The 19,638-nt window shown below is 35.0% G+C and overlaps 2 protein-coding genes across 2 annotated transcripts; one reads left to right on the top strand and one right to left on the bottom strand.

The window, feature by feature from the left end:
• Positions 1-2,658: 2,658 nt before the first annotated feature.
• Positions 2,659-3,481, bottom strand: LOC120352079 (transcription and mRNA export factor ENY2-like). The gene has a single exon (XM_039431655.1). It carries the CDS (start codon positions 3,103-3,105, stop codon positions 2,785-2,787), a length of 321 nt encoding a protein of 106 aa, XP_039287589.1. The 5' UTR covers positions 3,106-3,481; the 3' UTR covers positions 2,659-2,784.
• Positions 3,482-3,505: 24 nt separating this feature from the next.
• Positions 3,506-17,059, top strand: LOC111057426 (endothelial differentiation-related factor 1). Its single transcript, XM_022344849.2, has 5 exons — positions 3,506-3,801; positions 4,253-4,304; positions 4,429-4,589; positions 10,785-10,878; positions 14,174-17,059. Exons 1-5 carry the CDS (start codon positions 3,727-3,729, stop codon positions 14,233-14,235), a joined length of 444 nt encoding a protein of 147 aa, XP_022200541.2. The 5' UTR covers positions 3,506-3,726; the 3' UTR covers positions 14,236-17,059.
• The last annotated feature ends 2,579 nt before the right edge of the window (positions 17,060-19,638 follow it).

Raw genomic sequence — 19,638 nt, 5'->3', positions numbered from 1 at the left:
TTTTGACAATTTCTTAGTCTTTTTCATTCAACATAAATGGTTGGTAGATAATTAATTTTGTGAAAGGTACTTTTTCACATTTTTAATTTGTTCTGTATTTTAGTTTTTGTTTTGTGGACATGTCTGTTTTTATTTTCCTTGCCCTATTACCATAGGTAAGGAAAGTATTGCTTTCCGAAAAAAATTAAGCTACCCCAATTTCTAAACGTTTCAAGGTCCCCTGAGTCCAAAAAAGTGGTTTTTGGGTACTGGTCTGTATGTGTGTGTGTGTGTGTGTGTATGAGTGTATGTGCGTCTGTGTACACGATATCTCATCTCCCAATTAACGGAATGACTTGAAATTTGGAACGTTAGGTCCTTACAATATAAGGATCCGACACGAACAATTTCGATCAAATGCGATTCAAGATGGCGGATAAAATGGCGAAAATGTCAGAAACAGGGGTTTTCGCGATTTTCTCGAAAACGGCTCCAACGATTTTGATCAAATTTATGCCTAAAAAAGTAATTGATAAGCTCTATCAAGTGCCACAAGTCCCATATCTGTAAAAATTTAAGGAGCTCCGCCCCATCTATACAAAGTTTGATATCAGATTCTCAATTATCAGGCTTCAGATACAATTTAAACAAACAAATTCTAGTGGAGAAGATTGAGAATGAGAATCTCTACAATTAATGTTCAGTAACATTTTCACCTAAAATTAAAAATAAGCTCGAAATTCGAGAAAATGTGATTATCCAATTGCAAACTGTTGATTCTATTAAATGATTCACTATGAAGAGATAGCAGACCTCGTGTGTCTCCAGCGTTATTGCCCTGTCACCAGCTGGCTCAAATCTTTGAATAGTAGACTTGAGATGCGCGGGAACACTAGCGTCAGGTGATCAATTTTCATAACGGCAAGGAAAGTTGTGTGAGTGCGCTACATCAGATTTTTTTGCGGTAATACAGTAATGTGAATTGTCATTGCGTTACTTTGTCATTCATTCATACATTTATTTATTGTATAAAACCACTATAATCATAATACAATTATGACATTGGAGGAAAAACTAGGCTGAGCCTGTTCTATTTCTCTCCAAAATTTTGATTAAATGTTTATGTTGTCCAAAAGTCAAGGTTTAATGTAATCACACACTGCTTCGTCACTTGATTTTCGGTCCAGGAATGATGCATGGTTTTTATTTTGTTAATATCAGTTTCATAAAAATGAAGAGTTTCCGTGAACTCTATCAGGGATACCCTATGGCACTGTTCACATTGCAGTGTGGCTGACAAGACCAACGAAACCAAGCTTTCCAGCGACATGGCAAGCCACTGGGCAATAGTGTGCACTAGACATTAAGGTGGGTTTTGGTTCGTGCATAAATATCGTCGACCACGACAGGGGAAGGATAAACAAATAACTGTTGATCAGCTGTTGAGATTTGGACAATATGTCACCCAACAGCAATGCCTCTATCGTTGACGTCGTCAGCAGTTTACGCACAAACCAAAACCAATCTTCATGCCGCATCCACACTATGGGCCAATTTTGACGAGCGTCAAAGTGTGGATAGGTGGTTTGCCAGCGCTTGTTTTCATTGGCCTTCGCTCCGATTTTTGTCGAGCAAAGGCCAATCAGAGGTACTGTAAAAGTTGGATTACTGGGAAAGAAAATGCAGGAGACAAGGATGAGGTGGTTTGGGCATGTACAGCGACGGGAGAAGGATTATGTTGGACGAAGAGTGCAGGATTTGGTTTTGGATGGTGTGAGAGGACGAGGTAGACCTAGGATGAGATGAGGAGATAAAATAGCGGCTGACTTGCGGGAGAGTGGTTGGAGGAGAGAGGAAGCATTGGATAGGGCTTTGTGGAGAGGCAGACTAAGAGAAAGGAATACCGACCCCATTTAAATGGGATAAGGCACAGCCAAAGAAGAAGAAGAAAGACCAATGAAGGTAAGCGATGGCAAACTATCCATGCACATCACTTGTCAACCTGTATAGGTGCTGTTCTCTGTTTTGGCATCTGCTCTGCTGGTTTTTCTATGTGATTAAACTGCTATACGTCTAATTGTTATTACGTTTTTTCTTTTTTATAATGTGACTTCTAGTTAATACTTTTAGTTTCTATCATTGATTGTCTCGCTTGATAACGCTGGCCTTGATGAGGCACTGTTCACGTTGTAATGTAGATTGCAAAACCAACCTGCTTGGCCAGAAACTGGACTAGGCATTAGTCATCTTGGCTAATTTGGCCGATTTTGACCAATTTGACTCTAACAAATTATATTAGATTTATATTAAATTTAACCTTCCGGCAGTCGCGCTGTTGTGAAAAATACAACAGTGTCAGTTTTTTGCTGCACAAAACTACTGAATGGGGTGGTGTCAGTGAATGAGTCACCTATGCATTCCAAAACTTTCCCCCCATCACTCCACTGAGTTGTAGTATCAAGCGAGCAATGGTTCAGTCTTCAGGTGCCATTTAGTCGCGATAGTGCATAAGTCGCACTGTGCATAAGATAGGGAAAGACTGTATACGGGGACTGTAAACGAACCAATAACACAGAATTGATGGCTTTGCTTGATGTACCTTATTGGGCTATGAAATGGAAATCATCCAAATGTTCATAGGCGTAAAATAATCTAAGAAGATGGAAAAGTAATTATACAATTCATTTATTGAATTTTACAAGATAAGAACAAAAATGTTTGTGAAGTTATTAGATTTAGTTCAAGTTCAATCATCACCCGGATACTTGTCACAAGAATATTACATGAATTCAAAAATTTATAAGCTTAATCAACATCCTGAGTTTTATTTGATGTGCGATTGTAATAGCCAGCTTGATTAAGAAGATGATTCTTTACTTTTTGAAGGAGTTCCTTTTTTACAGACATGGGTACCAAAGTTCTTGCACGCAGTGATACTTCAGCCAATAACTCGTCAACCGATATCTTCTTGCCCTTCTCATTAATCACCTCCTTACAAATCATCCTCATTTGATCACACCATCCACATTCCATGAGTCGCCGACGCAAAAGTTCTTCAAAATAAAGTTGACTACCATCGGCTAACATTTGTCCGTGAACATTTCCTGAGCCTGCTTCACCTTCCATACTTGAATAAACTTTAGACTCTCGATAAAATCAGAAATAAACACTAGCTATTGGATTTCAACTATGTACTATGTTATCAACGGGTTAACTTGAAAATGAATGAGAAAATGATCAGTATTTTTTCTATGTTGAAAATAAACAAATTATCTGCTCTCTAACCTCAAAATAAAGATTCGTCTGTCTGTTGTTTGCAACGCTGACTTGATATTTTTTCCCTTCAAAAATGTTCTGTGAAAATTGAAATTTTCTCAAACAAATATTTTTTAAAAGATATAATTAATTACAACAAAATAGTTTATGGATTTGTGTGTACTAGTAATCACAGTAATTATATTGATATAAATTATACAGTTTTCTTCTCAGTCAGCTGATTGAAAATTAGAAATTTACCAGCTGATAACCTGAAATTCTGAAAGAGAAACACGAAACACGATCCACCAACTCACCTGCAACCTGCAAGACGGCCACTGCATTTCGTAAAGTTTTGATAAAAACCTATTTTCTGTAAACATTTTAAACATAAATTGTCACTTAAATTGCATTACTGTATTATCAATTTTTGAGTTAACGCTTTAGATCTTCTTTATTCATTGATAACTGAATAGTAGACACTATCTCAAAATGTCTGCTGCTGCTTGGGAAACGACGATACTCAAGAAGAAACCTCAAAAAGCTTCGGCAATGAAAACGGAGCAGGTAATATATAATTTTAATTTGCTTGGGTGTAATCGTTCTTGTAAAATATTGCTTGTATGTTTCTTGTTTCAGTCATTTTTGTTATCTATTTCTAAGTCTTTCAACCATGCAGCCATGTTTATCGTTGCATCGTTATGAACTCATGTATTTTCAAAAAACAATAAGGCTTGTTATGATTAACTAACAAAACATATTGGACCAACAAATGTGTTGCTTTCTAATTAAATTCTTCAACTAAAAATTTAGTAGCTACTGATTCGACCTTGAGTAGCGTTGAAAGAGTTGCGTTAAAAATACCTTGTTCTAAATTCAATAACTTTTGGATTTAAAAGTTTTACTGTAATTATTAATCATTTAATGATACTGCTTCTGTAAAAATGTCATCAACTCTTTCATATTTATGACAATGATGTGTAGAATAACTAATTAAAGCTAATTTGTTTTTCAACAGGCAGTGAATAAAGCAAGAAGAGAAGGTGCTCCCATTGAAACTCAGCAAAAATGTAAGTATCATAATATTATTTTTACTATCATTTAATGTTTTGTTTCATTTTAATCGTTATAAACTTTATTTTTATTTTTTTAGATTAACTTAATGATGTAATATAAACAAATAATAATTTCCAGGGGGAGGAGGTCAGAACAAACAGCATGTCACGACAAAAAATACCGCCAAACTAGATAGAGAAACAGAAGAACTGAAACACGACAAAATCTCACCCGACGTTGGAAAACTAATTATGCAAGGAAGACAAGGCAAAGGATGGACACAAAAGGATCTTGCCACGGTATGTACCTATTGATCACAATCATAGAACTCCCTCAGAGAATAAAAGGGGTTCTCCTGAAGGAAAGCCCACAGTCTCCTCTTTAAAACCGTCTCTGGCAGAGTCCTGGCTGAAACTGGCAGCTTGTCCAAAATTCGAACTGGCTGGTAGATAAGGCTGCTCTGGGTCCTCCCAATCTATAATATGGCAGGTCCAGCCTCAGTCTGCTTCTGGTGCCATGGCCATGCACATCACCCCTGGTAGGCAAAGTATGAACACTGTGGAAGGCCTTTATAGCTGACCTGTAAATGAAAAGATTTAAAACAGTGAGAATCTTCTCACTCACAAAGAGAGGCCTGTACAATGTGCTAAAAATTCGGCCAAACAAAGAATCCGGATTGCCTTCTTCTGCACCAGCAGTATATATTTTACCTCAGAGGCACCACCCCACAAGGTGATACCATAGAGAAACAATAGCATAAGTAGATATCCCATGGTATAGGGCGTTTATGTCGCAACTTTTACTGTTATCTCAAGCTGATAGTCCACGTAGTTGTTTCCTGTGAAGCTTAATGACGCTGGTAGTCTCTTATATTGTGCCGTTCATACACTCTTACCCGGTCAAAACAGTAAAAATTGACAATCAACAGTAATCGGCTTGAGATAACAGTAAAAGTTGCGACAAAAACGCCCTATACCATGGGATATCTACTTACGCTATTGTTTTTCTATGGTGATACCCTATGCCATCACACTTTGAAAGAAGGCAAAGTAACACGAGAGATGGGCCTCTGTTACACATCTTCTCAGGCTCCTGAGCAAAAACAGCACCCTGTTGAACCTGCCGCAGACCACCTGAATGTGCCCGCCTCAGGAAAGCTTACGGTCCAAAGTGAAGCAAAGGAGCTTCACTGGAGGGAAATCATAAAGCACTCCATTCCTGAGGCCAAACACAATTTTTGGGTCTTCTCGCTATTGAGAAGTGAAAGATTTGCCCGAAATCAGTCCGCAACAGCCCTCTCAGAAGCACACATCATCCTGCCCAGGTCAGTTATTTCACCACTGATATCCAGCATTGAGGTGTCACACCACAATTCAATTCAATTCAATTTATTCATTCTTTGCACATTTTACATAGTTTAAATACACAAAAATACAAAATAAATAAAGAGTACAAAAGACACAGTCCTGTCTCTGAAAAGGGCAACATCATTTATCATAATGAGAAACAGGAGAGGCCCCAGTACAGAGCCCTGGGGTACCCCACAGCTCACTGATCTAACTTGAGACCTTACACCATTCGCCAGCACCATCTGCTCACGTCCCTCCAGGTAGGAACGGAGAAGCATCAGATGGCTGTCACATTTTATAAGGCAAAGGATGGACCTGAAAGGGTCTAGCCACAGTAACCTTTCTGGCCTATATTTGGCATAATTTTCAAGTCTTTTAACAACACTTTATTCAACTGTGTACACCTTAGCTGAACCTACATTCCAATTTGAACATTTTCTCACAATTAATTCTCGAAAAACCTGAAAAACTCAGAAGAAAACACTCTAAACCGCTTATATCGGGTGTATCTTTGGTGTTATTTTGAAGTCCTCTTGAGATGAAATTTCTTGATCCTAGCTGAACTTCTGTACCAAATTTGAACATTTTCACGTTTCGAATTTTAATATTAGTATAATTTGTGGGTTTAAGTGAAATTCTTAATATTTTTCGTGATTGTGAAGGACGATTTTTGTTTGAATTTCTATTTCGAAATTAATTGATCTAAAAATTCAAAATTCTTGTAGTAAATACATTTTTTGGACTCAAAATAGTGTGTTAAGTTATCATATTTACATAACCTCTAGACTGTGTATTCCAAATTAAGGTTTAAAGCAGTTTTGGGCGAATGCCTGTTGTTTTTACCTGCATTGCATCTATTGTCTATGAATAAATGAAATGAAATAAAATAACCTATGCATTATTCAAATAACATTCTAGTGTAACAGATATTTCTTGTATAAATAACATGTTATCACAACTAATTATTCATTGAATTCGCAATAAATTATTGAATTTATTATTAAACAACTTACTGTCGGTACTTACTAAAACTTAATAATTCTGGCAGGCTCGCCTTATCCGTCTAGCAAGGGGGCTCCGCCACCTGGACCCCCGGCTGAATCATCCAGCGATGAGAACAGCAGACTCACTTCGCTCGTCTGCATTACTCATCTGAGCTTGCAATCACCAGTTGATAGAGATCACGCAGGAAAACCATGCAAAACTTCGATTTTGGTCGTATCTTCTAAAAAATTTTGAAGCCCCTCTAGCATAAAATTTTTTAGGATCATTTCAATCACCAGTTGACAGAGATCACGCAGGAAAACGATGCAAAACGTCGATTTTGGTCGTATCTCCTGAAAAATCTTGAAGCCCCTCTAGCATAAAATTTCTAGAACTTAGCTGAAAGCATGTACAGAATTTGAACACTTTCTGGTCATTTGCTCTTGATAAAGCTGAGAGAAAACGCCGATTTTGGGCGTATCTTTGGCATAATTTTCAAGTCCTTTAACAACATCTTATTCAACTGTGTACACCTTAGCTGAACCTACGTTCCAAATTTGAACATTTTCCCACAATTAATTCTTGAAAAACCTGAGAAAACGCAGAAAAAGCTCTGTAAAACCGCCTATATCGGGTGTATCTTTGGTGTTATTTTGAAGTCCTCTTGAGATGAAATTTCTTGATCGTAGCTGAACTTCTGTACCAAATTTGAACATTTTCTCTACTTAAGTTCTTGAAAAAACGCTAGGGAACGTCAGGAAACCGCAGTAAAACCGCCTAGCTTTGGTATGATTCTGGAGTCTCGAGACACAATTTCTAGACCCTAGTTGAATTTTTGTACCAAATTTGAACATTTTTTGCTGAAAAAACGCAGATCTTGGGTGTATCTTTGGAAATTTTCTCAACCCCGTTCTTACTGCGCCTCTACACCTTTTCCAATTTTATTTGAGAAAGTATCAATTGTATTTGAAAATAGTCACTTGTAATTGAGAGAATGTCAGATGTAGATGAGAAGAGTGAATTGTATTTGCGAAGTCATCACATGTAATTGAGAGTAGTGAATTGTATTTGAGAAATCGTCAAATGAAAATTAGAAGATATCAATAGAAAATGAGAAATTTTCCAATTGACATGTCGTAACTCTTCTGTAGCCTACAGTACAGGTTTGATTTGAGTAGGAAAGGATACTATACCTACTACTTACACAGTATTCCAATTACTATCATAGGCTTTGCATGGGGGAAATTAATATTTTCAATGGTGAAAGTATTTCCCCTGTACTGTTCACGAATGATTAATGAGAATTATTTCTATGTATGTATTGGCAACGCGACTTTTGTCTCCAAACATTTTGTGAAACATTGCACTTGATGAAGATCAAATTCTCTATGTTTATGGCGCAATTGAACTTTATCATCAATCAATTGAATCTCTTGATCAAACAATTTGGCAATTCTTCAATGGATTTTGGGGCTTGAAAATAATGTTTTATTCAAAAACTAAACGTTTTATTGGAGTAGTAAATATATGATCATATGAGTACAGTTATGAAAAATATAAGTACTGGAACTGATATAAGTACAGGTTTTCTAAAACTATTTCCCAATTACAACTGACAACTTCTCGATTTCAAATCGTATGTTCTCAAATTGAAATGATACTTTCTCAAATAAAATTCACTATTCTCAATTACAAGTGATGACTTCTCAAATCCAATTGACTATTCTCATTTACATCTGACGTTTTCTCAAATACAAATGACTATTCTCAATTACAATTGATACTTTCTCAAATACAGTTGGGAAAGGTGTAGAAGGGCAACTGAACATACATGCCAAATTTGAACGTATTCAGTAGATTTTTAGTTCTGTTGATTATGAATGAGTGAGTGAATGAAAAAAAAAACAGTACCATTTTTCACTTTTTATAGATTAAAATATGAATTTAAATATCACTATATCACACCATCATAGAAAGACAGAAAGTCTCTAAAAATTGGTTTCAGTTGTTCAACCGTTATAAGGGCGAGATCAAATGAAGCGTTTCATACGAGTCGGCAGGCAGAAAGCTCTCTTTATTGGTTGATTAGGTTGGCGTTCAGCAATCAGCTGATGATCAGCTGATGCTGAGAGCTTCCTGCCCTGCCGACTCGGCTGAGAAAACGCCTAGTCTGGCCACTATCGGTAGAACTTGCATGATACTCGAATTTCGTCATAAATTGTAATCAGCCTCTTGCTGATGACATGACAAAATTTGCATGATGAACATGTGTGTGTGTGTGCATGACAAACATGCATTTTCCTACAGTTACGTTGAAAAGTGTCCATTGCTGCACTGATTACAGAATGCAAAGAATCACTTTTCCGCTCTAGTGCGGGAAAAATTTTTCTGCACTCCAGATTTGCAACATGGCAACGCAAAATACTTAGTAGGTTATATGGAGCAACAGTGCAGCAAAATCAAAATGAAGTTGGTAACAGTGACTGCTGTGGCTGCTATAGTGAGCAGAGGTGCAACCAAGCACAACGCGCTAATTATTACTATTATATATTATAACCAACGACAACGAGGACTTTAGGATTTTAGGATTAAGGTTTTTATCAATAATAAAATTACACAGAAAAACATTTGATGCATTTCAGGCAATTTTACCCATAATTACCCACTTTTCATATTCAATGGTAACTGTAGGAAAAACTTAATGTGAAATACGTGCGAAAAGTTCCTCTGCTGCACTCAAGAAACCATTCCGCCCTCGCCTACGGCTCGGGCGTAAACGTTTCTTTCGGTGCAGCAAACTGTCACTTTGCGCACTAGTTGCACAAATAACTATTCCTACCGTTAGTTTTGATTTGATTTGAAAAGTAATTCATAATCATGTACAGGTACATTAGGAACAGCATCAATAAAACATAACATGAACATAACAAACAAACACCACATAAAAAGTAGTATAAAACAGACTTAACCTCCTACAGAAATACAGTAACAGTGATAAACAACAATCATAAAACTACAGTGTGATCTGTAAACTCCTGTAGGGAGTACAGACACAATGATATTAAATACTCCTTGAGTTTTATACAGTACTTAATTTTTTTATGTTCTCTATTGCCTGTAATTCTAAGGGTAGCTTTGTGATCAATTTCCTTCCCATGTAGTGCGTCTTTTTCTTGAAAAATTCTAACCTGTGCCTTTCCGTTATCCTTCCAAATCTAGTATAGTAGCCATGTTGTCTCATTTTTCTTCTCATTTCGTAGTTCTTCTACAGGGTAATTCCTAACATACGTAATAACATCAAATACATATTGCCCGTAAACTGTAAGAATGCCAAGCTGCGAAAAAAACAGTTCTACAGAGTCCAGTCTTTTTAGATTCATCATTATTCTTAGTGCTTTTTTCTGTTGAATGAGAATTCTATCAAGATTGCTCTTGGTCGTGGCTCCGTAAATGCGTAGACCATAGGCCAGATGGGAGTGTATTAATGAGTGATAAAGAGTTTTCATAGTTATAAGACTGCATTTATTCGACATTTGTCTTGAAACATACAGCCCAGGGGAGATTTTTTCACTACCTGACAAACATGACTATTCCAGGATAAATTATTACTGTCGATTTCTAATCCCAGGAATCGTGTACTGTTTACTAATTCCAACATAACATTATCAATGAAAACATTCATTCATTTCATTTAGTGGCCAGCCTAATGTGGTCTCGTCCTAAATCTCCTAAAAGTACTAGAGAGAAATAGACCTTAAATTATCCTTCAGTGCTATTTTCCATCACGAACTGCTTATTATTAAATCACATTTTACTATTAAAAAGAACGACTAGCAGTCAGACGTTGTACAATAAATGAATTAATCACTCACTGTGACGAGATCTTTCGGCAGGTTCGCCATCTTGATTCGTTGTCACAGTGAGTGATTAATTCATTTATTGGAACAAATCTGACTGCTAGTCGTTCTTTTAATAGCAAAAAGTGACTTAAATTATCATTATTTTCTCCAACTATACATTGAAAAATTAAGTACTTAATTTACAACTCTTATGATTTGTATGTATGACTAAGTACTTATGATTTGTTGAAGTATCCTTCTATTTGAGCTGTCTCTGTATTTTGTTTCTGTTGTGAATTCCTATTTTACCGTTTTTTTCCAGAAAGTGAATGAAAAGCAACAAGTTATCAACGATTATGAAGCATGCCGAGCGATTCCAAACCAGATAGTTCTCGGAAAAATCGAGAGGGCGCTTGGTGAGTGGATTTGGATTTTCACAAATTTTCCTTTAGCAATTGAATACCCTCGTTACATGCATTTCTCTTATAATGCCAGCCACCAACGAGCAAATTTGAACGGACATTTACATGACATGCTCGGGACACTTGTCCTGTCGTTAGTAGCCGGCCGGAGAAATTCATGAAACGAATACACATAAGTATGACTTCAAACAAAAAACAGCAGTTTATAGCATGAAATAAACAATTAATCACAATAAAACCACTGAAAATTACCAATTATAATGATACAAAAATAGTGTAACCTCAAATAAAGCAGCAACAAAAATAAACAACAGAGAATCGATGATACAAAATCCTAACATCATAAATTTTGTTCGAATTCTTCCGTTGATGGCACAACTTGAACATATGTTCGGCATACATTGGCCGGCCCAAGTAAGAAGTAGTCTTTAGGCCCGCCGCAAAGTAGACTCACGCTAATCCACAAAAAGCAACCCACGCCGTGGGATGTTTTGTAAACTATTGCTAGGCTTCTTCAGACATCTGTGTAAAGATACTAATACATGCAATGAATAATCCACTTGTAAGCTGATTGATTATGAATAATTATAATAATTGATTATCCTATTATATTAAGCGAGCAATTTCTGTATTTATATATCTGGTTATTTATGTTTTACGGATCTCGTAAACGGCTCGAGACGTTTATGTCGTAAACGATTAAGTCGTAAAATCGTAAACGATTTTCACGAAATTTGGAACAAAGTAGGTTTATGATATGAAGATTCGATTGCACTATGTCTCATTCTTTGGAAAACAGATGATAATTTCGTCGTCTCTCGATAGCAGAAGATGCGTGTGCCTGTGTGGGAGAGAGACAGAATTATTTCTAGCTGTGTAATCATAATCAATCAGCGAGAAATTTTATCTAGCTAAATAATTTAATCGATTTGATCAACATAATCTGATTTGTTGACACGACATGATAATCCTCCTAAACTAGAGTATATCATAATTTTCAAAGTTGATCATTATTTGACAATTTCAAGTGATTAGTGAGTGTTATTTTGTTATTCAATTTGGTTTGTATAAAATTATAATTTTTTGCTTTCAAATGTTTGAACAGAAAATTGAACCTGAATTAAAGTGTATGGAACATAACCTACTTTCTCGATTATTTATAGTGTATAAATCAAAATTCGGAAAAGAAACCGTTTGGGCTGTGCCTGTTTGTAAATGACTTCCCCAATGATTTTAAAGAATTGTGTTCGGTTTATCAAAAGTCAATAAATAAATAACGAGCAAAGCTCGGTGCCCCGATATTAATAATAATTGATTGATTATAATAATTTAATGGTTTACAAAACATCCCATGGCGTGGGTTGCTTTTCGTGGATTAGCGTGGGTCTACTGTGCGGCGAGCATTAGACTTATAGAAGTATGAGGGATTCATATAAAAAGCAACATCAGATAAACATGTATGCGCTTACACGTTGTGAAATATTGAGATTAAATTACAAATCATACAAAATTCTATGAGCTGAATCCCTCAACTTTTAAATTTGTATCACATTAAAATCTCTACTACTTACATTTAAACATTTATAGACATCTATATTCATTTACATTAACCAATGCACAAATCAAATACATGATTAGAAAAGGACCAACAGGCCTAGCCCGAAACTGTTCCCTTTCCGAATTTTGATAGTAATAAGTCAATGTCTAAAAGGTAGGTTATGTTGTTTCACTTTGAATCAAATTCTGAGTCCAGAAATATACAAACCAAAATTTATAATTTAATTAGATTGAAAACAGAAAAGAATTGAAATATTGCACCAAACTGTAAACTGTAAAGTTTTCAAAACTTGAAAACATTGAATTATTTAGAAACCAAAAACAAACTGTAAAAAAAACAAAAAACAAACTGTAAAGTTTCATGTTTGTAAAAAACAAACTGTAAACTGTAAAGTTTTCAAAACTTGAAAACATTGAATTATTTAGAAATTTAGAAACCAAAAACAAAACTAAATTCACTCGAGTTTACACTCATGTAAACATGAGGGTATATATCTTCACACTTAGATACGCTACGCTGAAATAAATCGTATCTTTCAATGTTGAATCCAAACTAGGAATCTGTCCCGTTCGCATCAGCTCAGCTTAGCTTACAATATTGGGCTGTAAAGGTGCGTACTGATATACGCGCCGCGAACATGAGCAATTCACTTTTAATCAGCTGATGCCAAGCTTTTTATATCTGTATCTTACCGTTTCTGTAAAAATACAGATATAATCAGCTAATTGAAAGTGAATTGCTCATGTTCGCGGCGCCTATATCTGTACGCAACTTAAGATTGCTACGTCTTCCGTAGAATTATTTCAGCATAGTGTAGGAAAGTGTAGAAGAGACCCTTAAGCCCCGCACACACACATAGAATTTTGATCGTACGATATTTTGCCGTCCTTATGATTTCTATTAGATCAAACGGAACTTGACAAACATCATCTGTTTGAAATCATCTGTTTAATCTAATAGAATTTATAAGGACGGCAAAATATCGTTCGAACAAAAATCGATGTATGTGTGCGGGGCTCAAGATTCACATCTATATGGCGTGGGACACTTAGGAATAAATCATTTTTCGCCACACTGCACAGAAAGCAGCTGTTTTCCAGTCTCTACGTAGATCTGAAAGACCTTGTTTGCAGACGACGTCAGAAAAGGGTTTCTTTTCCGGTCTAGGCCAGAAAGTTGTCTCTTTCCAGCCGCTCATGGAAGTAGTTAATAAGTCATCCGCTAGATCGGGCGAGTGTCCACTTTCATCATCAGCTGAAGTCGCCATGATTTCAGTTCCAGTTTCAAATCAACTAATTCGCTTCGCAACCAGTTTTATTCAATTATTTATTGTTGATTAGTGCATTCCGAATTTTCAAAAATGCTTGAAGATGACTGTGGTATTCCAAGTGAAATTTTAAAAGAATCTGAAATCCTGACTGCAAATCTTCTACCACTAAAATCAAGAGATAGGTACGATAGCTTAACGAGTATTCTTTATTTATTTTGTCAGCAATACCTGTAGTGTGGCGAAAAATATCGTTCGCACCACGGGCAAAAATGTTTTTCCAGCTCTCAATCTTTTCTAGTCCTTGGCCTCGGACTTGAAAACCGATTTCGAGCTGGAAAAATCTCATTTTCTGCTCTAGGTGCGAAATATACTATTTCTAGACACATTTTTGAGTTGAGTAATCAATTTGAGAGAATCTGGGCTTCAACCAATTTTGTAATGTATCTGTTGCTGTGCCGCAGGTATTAAGCTAAGAGGAAAGGACATGGGGAAACCACTGCTCCCCCCTGGGGCAAAGAAGTGAATGTCCCCAGGGGAATACGCGCTGTAGAAGGGCAGGCCCTCCAATCGCAGTTGGCCCCCTGGCTGGGGCCAACGAGTCACCAACACATCACGGAAAAGTTAACTCATCGAACGCAACTTTGCATTTCCATCTAAAGACTAAAGATTCAATTTCGTAAGTTACTCAATGCAATCCTTATCCAACGATAAGTAGGCTTGTTAGCTCATTTACTTTACATTTATCGATCTGCAATTTTGTAATCTCCATCTGAAGACTAAAGATTCCGTTTAATAAATTACTCAATATCTGAAAACTAAAGATTCTGTTTCGTAAGTTAATTCTATCCTCATTCAACCATAAGTAGGCTTGTATCTTCATTTACATTATCGATCTGCAACTGAAATAAAAATGCAACTAACTACTTACTTACTTATTCAAGTAGTTAGTGGCATGCAAAAATGCAACTTACAGTACTCTAAACAAACAATTCTAGACTTGGGTAAAATATCCGCGTTGTCAAATTGTACGAAATTACGAACTCTTCATACAAGTCATATGACTGAATATCTATATCCATCTTCTATACTAGTAATGAAATAAAGGATTGAAACTATCATGTAGGGGATAGGAAATACATGTTTGAGGTGCAATAAAAGATATGTTGTCAGCTCTACATAATTCATACAAAGATGCGTACAGATTTACGCGCCGCGAACCACTACCTCCGTAAACAGAGGTAGTGCGCGAACACGAGCAATTCAGTTTTAATCAGCTGATGCCAAGCTTTTTATATCTGTATCTTACCGTTTCTGTACAAATACAGATATAATTAGCTGATGAAAAGTGAATTTCTCTTGTTCGTAAATCTGTACGCACCTTAAGCCAAACTCAAGCAATCCAATGCACTCGAGTGGTTGATAAATCATCATCAGTCTAACCAAAAATACCACTGATGATGAAGTCTTGAGTGCATTGAAACTATAGTTTGGCTTGTGCGATGAGCTATGTGCGACTGAACATCTCTTAAATTTTACCTTAATATGGAAAAATACCACAATATGTCTGTTCATAGTGTACAGTCCGGGTCGTGTAGCTTTGCCTATCGGCGGATGGCCACTAGACTACAATACTATCCGTTCAAAAACATCCAACATTTTTGAAAATATCTTTCCATAAGCAACAGATGCTCTTTTGTATCTTCTCAAAAGCAACGTGTTGCATCCGAAAAGATACACAAGGAGCTTTTTGAAGTTACGTCCCTTTAGCGCAACAGAGTATATCAGCTGACAAAAGCAACGTGTTGCATCCGAAAAGATACACAAGGAGCTTTTTGAAGTTACGTCCTTTTAGCGCAACAGAGTCTATCAGCTGACATTTTTGTTCAACATGCTCTTTCCATTGTTAGTGATACGTTGCAATTCTCTCATCCATGAAGAATATCTGTGTGTATGGTGTAGGGAGCTTCCTCCATCTAGGGATCTAGGGTCTCTGAAGCCTGATGTTTTTGCAAAGCCGTAAATATACCCCGCGAACCATACCCTGCCTAAATATACCCCGCGAACCATACCCTGCCTATATGCCGTTTCAAAGTCACGGAGACAAAGCTACGGAAAGTGTACTGTAAGTACAAGTTTGTTGCATCATCACTCCTAAACTACTGAATTGATCAACTTAGAATTTTACATAGATATTCTGAGTTTATCAAGGATGGTTATAACCCTCTTTCTATTCTTATTAATCAATTTCAATTCAATGGATTATTTATTCAATTTGTGATTTAAAGTTTACGTAACAACGAAAGCCCAATCAAATAGTTTCATTACAGACTGGATCTTTTGGTCTTGGGTTAGTGAGTGTGACTTGTGAATGAAAAGTTTTAGGTTCCTTTTTTACTGAGAAATTGCAACTTCAAATAAATGTATCCACGTAATTTTGATAAAATAATGAATCAACTCTGCATCATTTGCAACGCGTATATTTGAAAAGTCTCAACTTGTTTTATTTAGAGTTTGAGTAAAGATTGAAGACTACTAATCGCATTTCATTATAATTATGATTAAAAACTATCAATAATGAAGTTAACATCTCAAAAGTCTAATCTAGTTGATATGTTTCAATACCATGTCTATTCAATTAACTCGTTGAAAGTGAAAGTGAAGCTGTCGATATAAAAACTAGTTTGATCGTAAAATATTAGTTTCGACAAAACTGATTGCATTCAAGAAAAATGAAGATTTTTGTTCTGTTTTCTCTCTCTCTCTCTCTCTCTCTCTCTCTCTCTCTCTAGTAACAATTGAAAAATAAAATCTATCTCTCTCTTTCTCTCCCTTAGTAGAATATTAAATTTGATGAATAAAGTAATGAAAAGTAGACTAGCCATTGTCAAAACGATCGTTTCAAATTGATTGGTATTTTTTCAGAATACTAAAATCGTCCAAATAAATTCGATCTTGAAGCTGAACCCATAATGAATGATTAAATTAAGGTTCTTTTTTATCTAAGATTTTAAGATGAGATGACTAAAATCGTCCAAATAAATTTGATCTTGAAGCTGAACCCATAATGAATGATTAAATTAAGGTCGGTTTTATCTAAACTTTTTAAGATGAGTTGGAACATCATATCTAGTGATAATATTGTGATTTATAAAATAAATTTACCTCATATCTTTTTTGAGTGAACAATGATGTCTTGTCTTAACCTCAAAACTTGGTGATCAGTCAATAAAGTTTCGAAACTACTTGAGACAGTTCAACAAAGTTTCTTCATTTATTTAGTCTGTAAATGTAGAAATAACTTGAGTCAGTTTCAACAAAGTTTCTTGATTTATTTAGCCTGTAAATGTTATTTGTAAGACCTATGTTTAGTTTATCAATAAGAGTTTCACTTATTAAAATAATCTCCAGGATCTGATTAGCAGAGTGATGATTGATTACTTTTCCGTGATGATACTCCTTGAAAACTAAAACCTTGCGAAAATTGTTATTTATTCTCTAAATCCTACTTGATATTAACTTAAGTACTGGTACACATAGCAATAGTTGTTCCTTAATTGTCTATTTTGGGCCAGTAGATTGAATAATTTTCGCTGGAGCGTGTTAGTTTACAATATATTTTACAATGTAAAGCCAAAAAATATGTTTGTGTGATGGATACTAAAATATCATGAATATAAAATTAGTAGAAGCGATGGTGATGTTGTGAAATCTCTCCATAATAAGAAAACAAAGATATTGTCGAATTTCACTAGAAATTTATTAAAAACTTTAAAACAGAACCATGGTTTCACGTAGTAAATCGTCATGGGTTAACTACGTGAAACCATGGTTCTGTTTTAGAGTTTTTAATAAATTTCTAGTGAAATTCGACAATATCTTTGTTTTCTTATCATGAATATGTTTGTGTTATGAGTAGTATAATTACTTTCAAATACGTCATGAAAGTTGGATGTAAGTTAGGAGATAGTAGGGGACCAGTTACAGATAGGTATTGATTGGAAAATAAAATAAGTATACGGTAATCCACCTGTCAACCATCATTACTCCAAATAGATGTGATTCACTTTAAAACTGTCTGCATTAGTTTAATGAAACCGTAGATGTTATGCTAATATCTTGAAAGTGGATCTCACAATATTAAACTATTGACAGAATATCATTTCCAGTGATTTTTAAGCAATAATTACAATAATTAGTGAATCTTGAAATTGATAGTTTGAAGGTAAAAGATGTGTGTCAACTACGTGTAAGGATCTTGCCTTGAACAATTTATAGATTCTCTCCTCTAATGTGTTTACTATTAGGACTTGCCTTAATCATTTTACTGAGTGTATGCAATTGTCTGTTGATATATTAGAGGAAAGTGACATCATTATATGTTTAGTGATAAGCACATTGCATTTCTTCAATGATTCTAATTTATTGTAACCGAATTTTACTGTACTTGTACCTCAGTGCCCTTATAATTTGATGCTGTACTGAGATTAATTAACTTTGAACTGTCAACATTATTCCATCTATAGGATGTGCTAGCAGTACTACGAGAATCTTACTAAATTATGCATTATTCTGTAAATTATTATAACAACATTTAAATTATCTCATTGCATGATATCTGATCTATGGGGTAAACAAAAGCTACGGCCCAAAAAACGAGACATTCGAAATAAATTTTGACGGGACATTTATCCTCAACATTGTTAATTATTGTATTATCAGAAAATTACAAAAAGATTTACAATGTAGCGTTCGTAGGATTTACTCAAATTGATTTATGGGTGGTGCGAGTTTCACATTCAAGTTTCGAATTTTGTAGCTGGAAATTTTCATCCATTGAAACTGAAACTACTAGCAGAGAAAACTCCTATAATATTGTAGGTATTGTATTCAGTGCACATTGTATTCTGTGCTACTAGTTATGAAATCAATATAAAGCTTTGATGATTTGCTTGCAATCTAATTATCAATTTTGATAATGACGGTTTTATATCCTCAGTATGATTACCTGATTTTCATATTTATGTGATGAAAACTCTACTATAATCATGCATCTTTTTGAAATAAATTAATTATCTAGACAATGATTGATTCAAATGCTATGATGAAGAAAGTTCAAAATAGTGTGCTGTGCTGCTTGATAAATAAATGTTCTAATACTGAAGCAATAAATCATTTATATCTAAGTTAATAGCCTGTGATTAATTATATTAACGTACTTACTAGTATTCTACTTTGATGAGAAACCCATTTGATGTAAAACGCTTGATATTCTAAAATTTTAATTCTCAAAAACATTCATTACTGACAATTTATCTTCAATAAATTATTTCTTTTCTACTGGCCCTCAAATTATAGTAATTTTATTTTGTGTTATGAAACAATCTCTAAGAATTTAACTACTAAATTGTTGGATCTCAGTCATTGATGATTTATTTAGCAAATTATTTGGTTTGAGGTGTGTAATTAAATGATGTACTACTAACCATCCAACTTACAATTTTGTATTTTTATTTTTCAAATTAAAAGTGTGTTGGAATACATTTTCATTTATTGTAAAATATGTAATAATACAAATTTTCAATTATACAAGATTTTTCATCAATCTTTTCTCTTCTTTTTTAGAATAAGCTAAACTATGAGTTGTAATTGACTACAGTGAGATTTACTGTCAGCATATACCTGATGAATAACATAAATACTCCCATTCACCCAATGCTGCCTGTTGAAAGTGAATCTCTCTATAGCAGCCATCTACTAGAATACAGTACTGTTAATAGTACTAGAATACAGTACAGAACTAGAATAGTACAGTACTAGAATACATACTGTTGTTCAGATTGGTTGCATAATCAACAAAGCTGACTTAGTTCTCAGGAAACGTCTTTTAGATATTTTATAAGCATCTTGGAAAGCTTTACTCTTTAAA

Source organism: Nilaparvata lugens, chromosome 6, assembly GCF_014356525.2.
Source record: "Nilaparvata lugens isolate BPH chromosome 6, ASM1435652v1, whole genome shotgun sequence".
Classification (NCBI taxonomy): domain Eukaryota; kingdom Metazoa; phylum Arthropoda; class Insecta; order Hemiptera; family Delphacidae; genus Nilaparvata; species Nilaparvata lugens.
The sequence above is the reverse complement of the archived record's forward strand: the minus strand, read 5'-3'. Positions and strand labels throughout refer to the sequence as shown.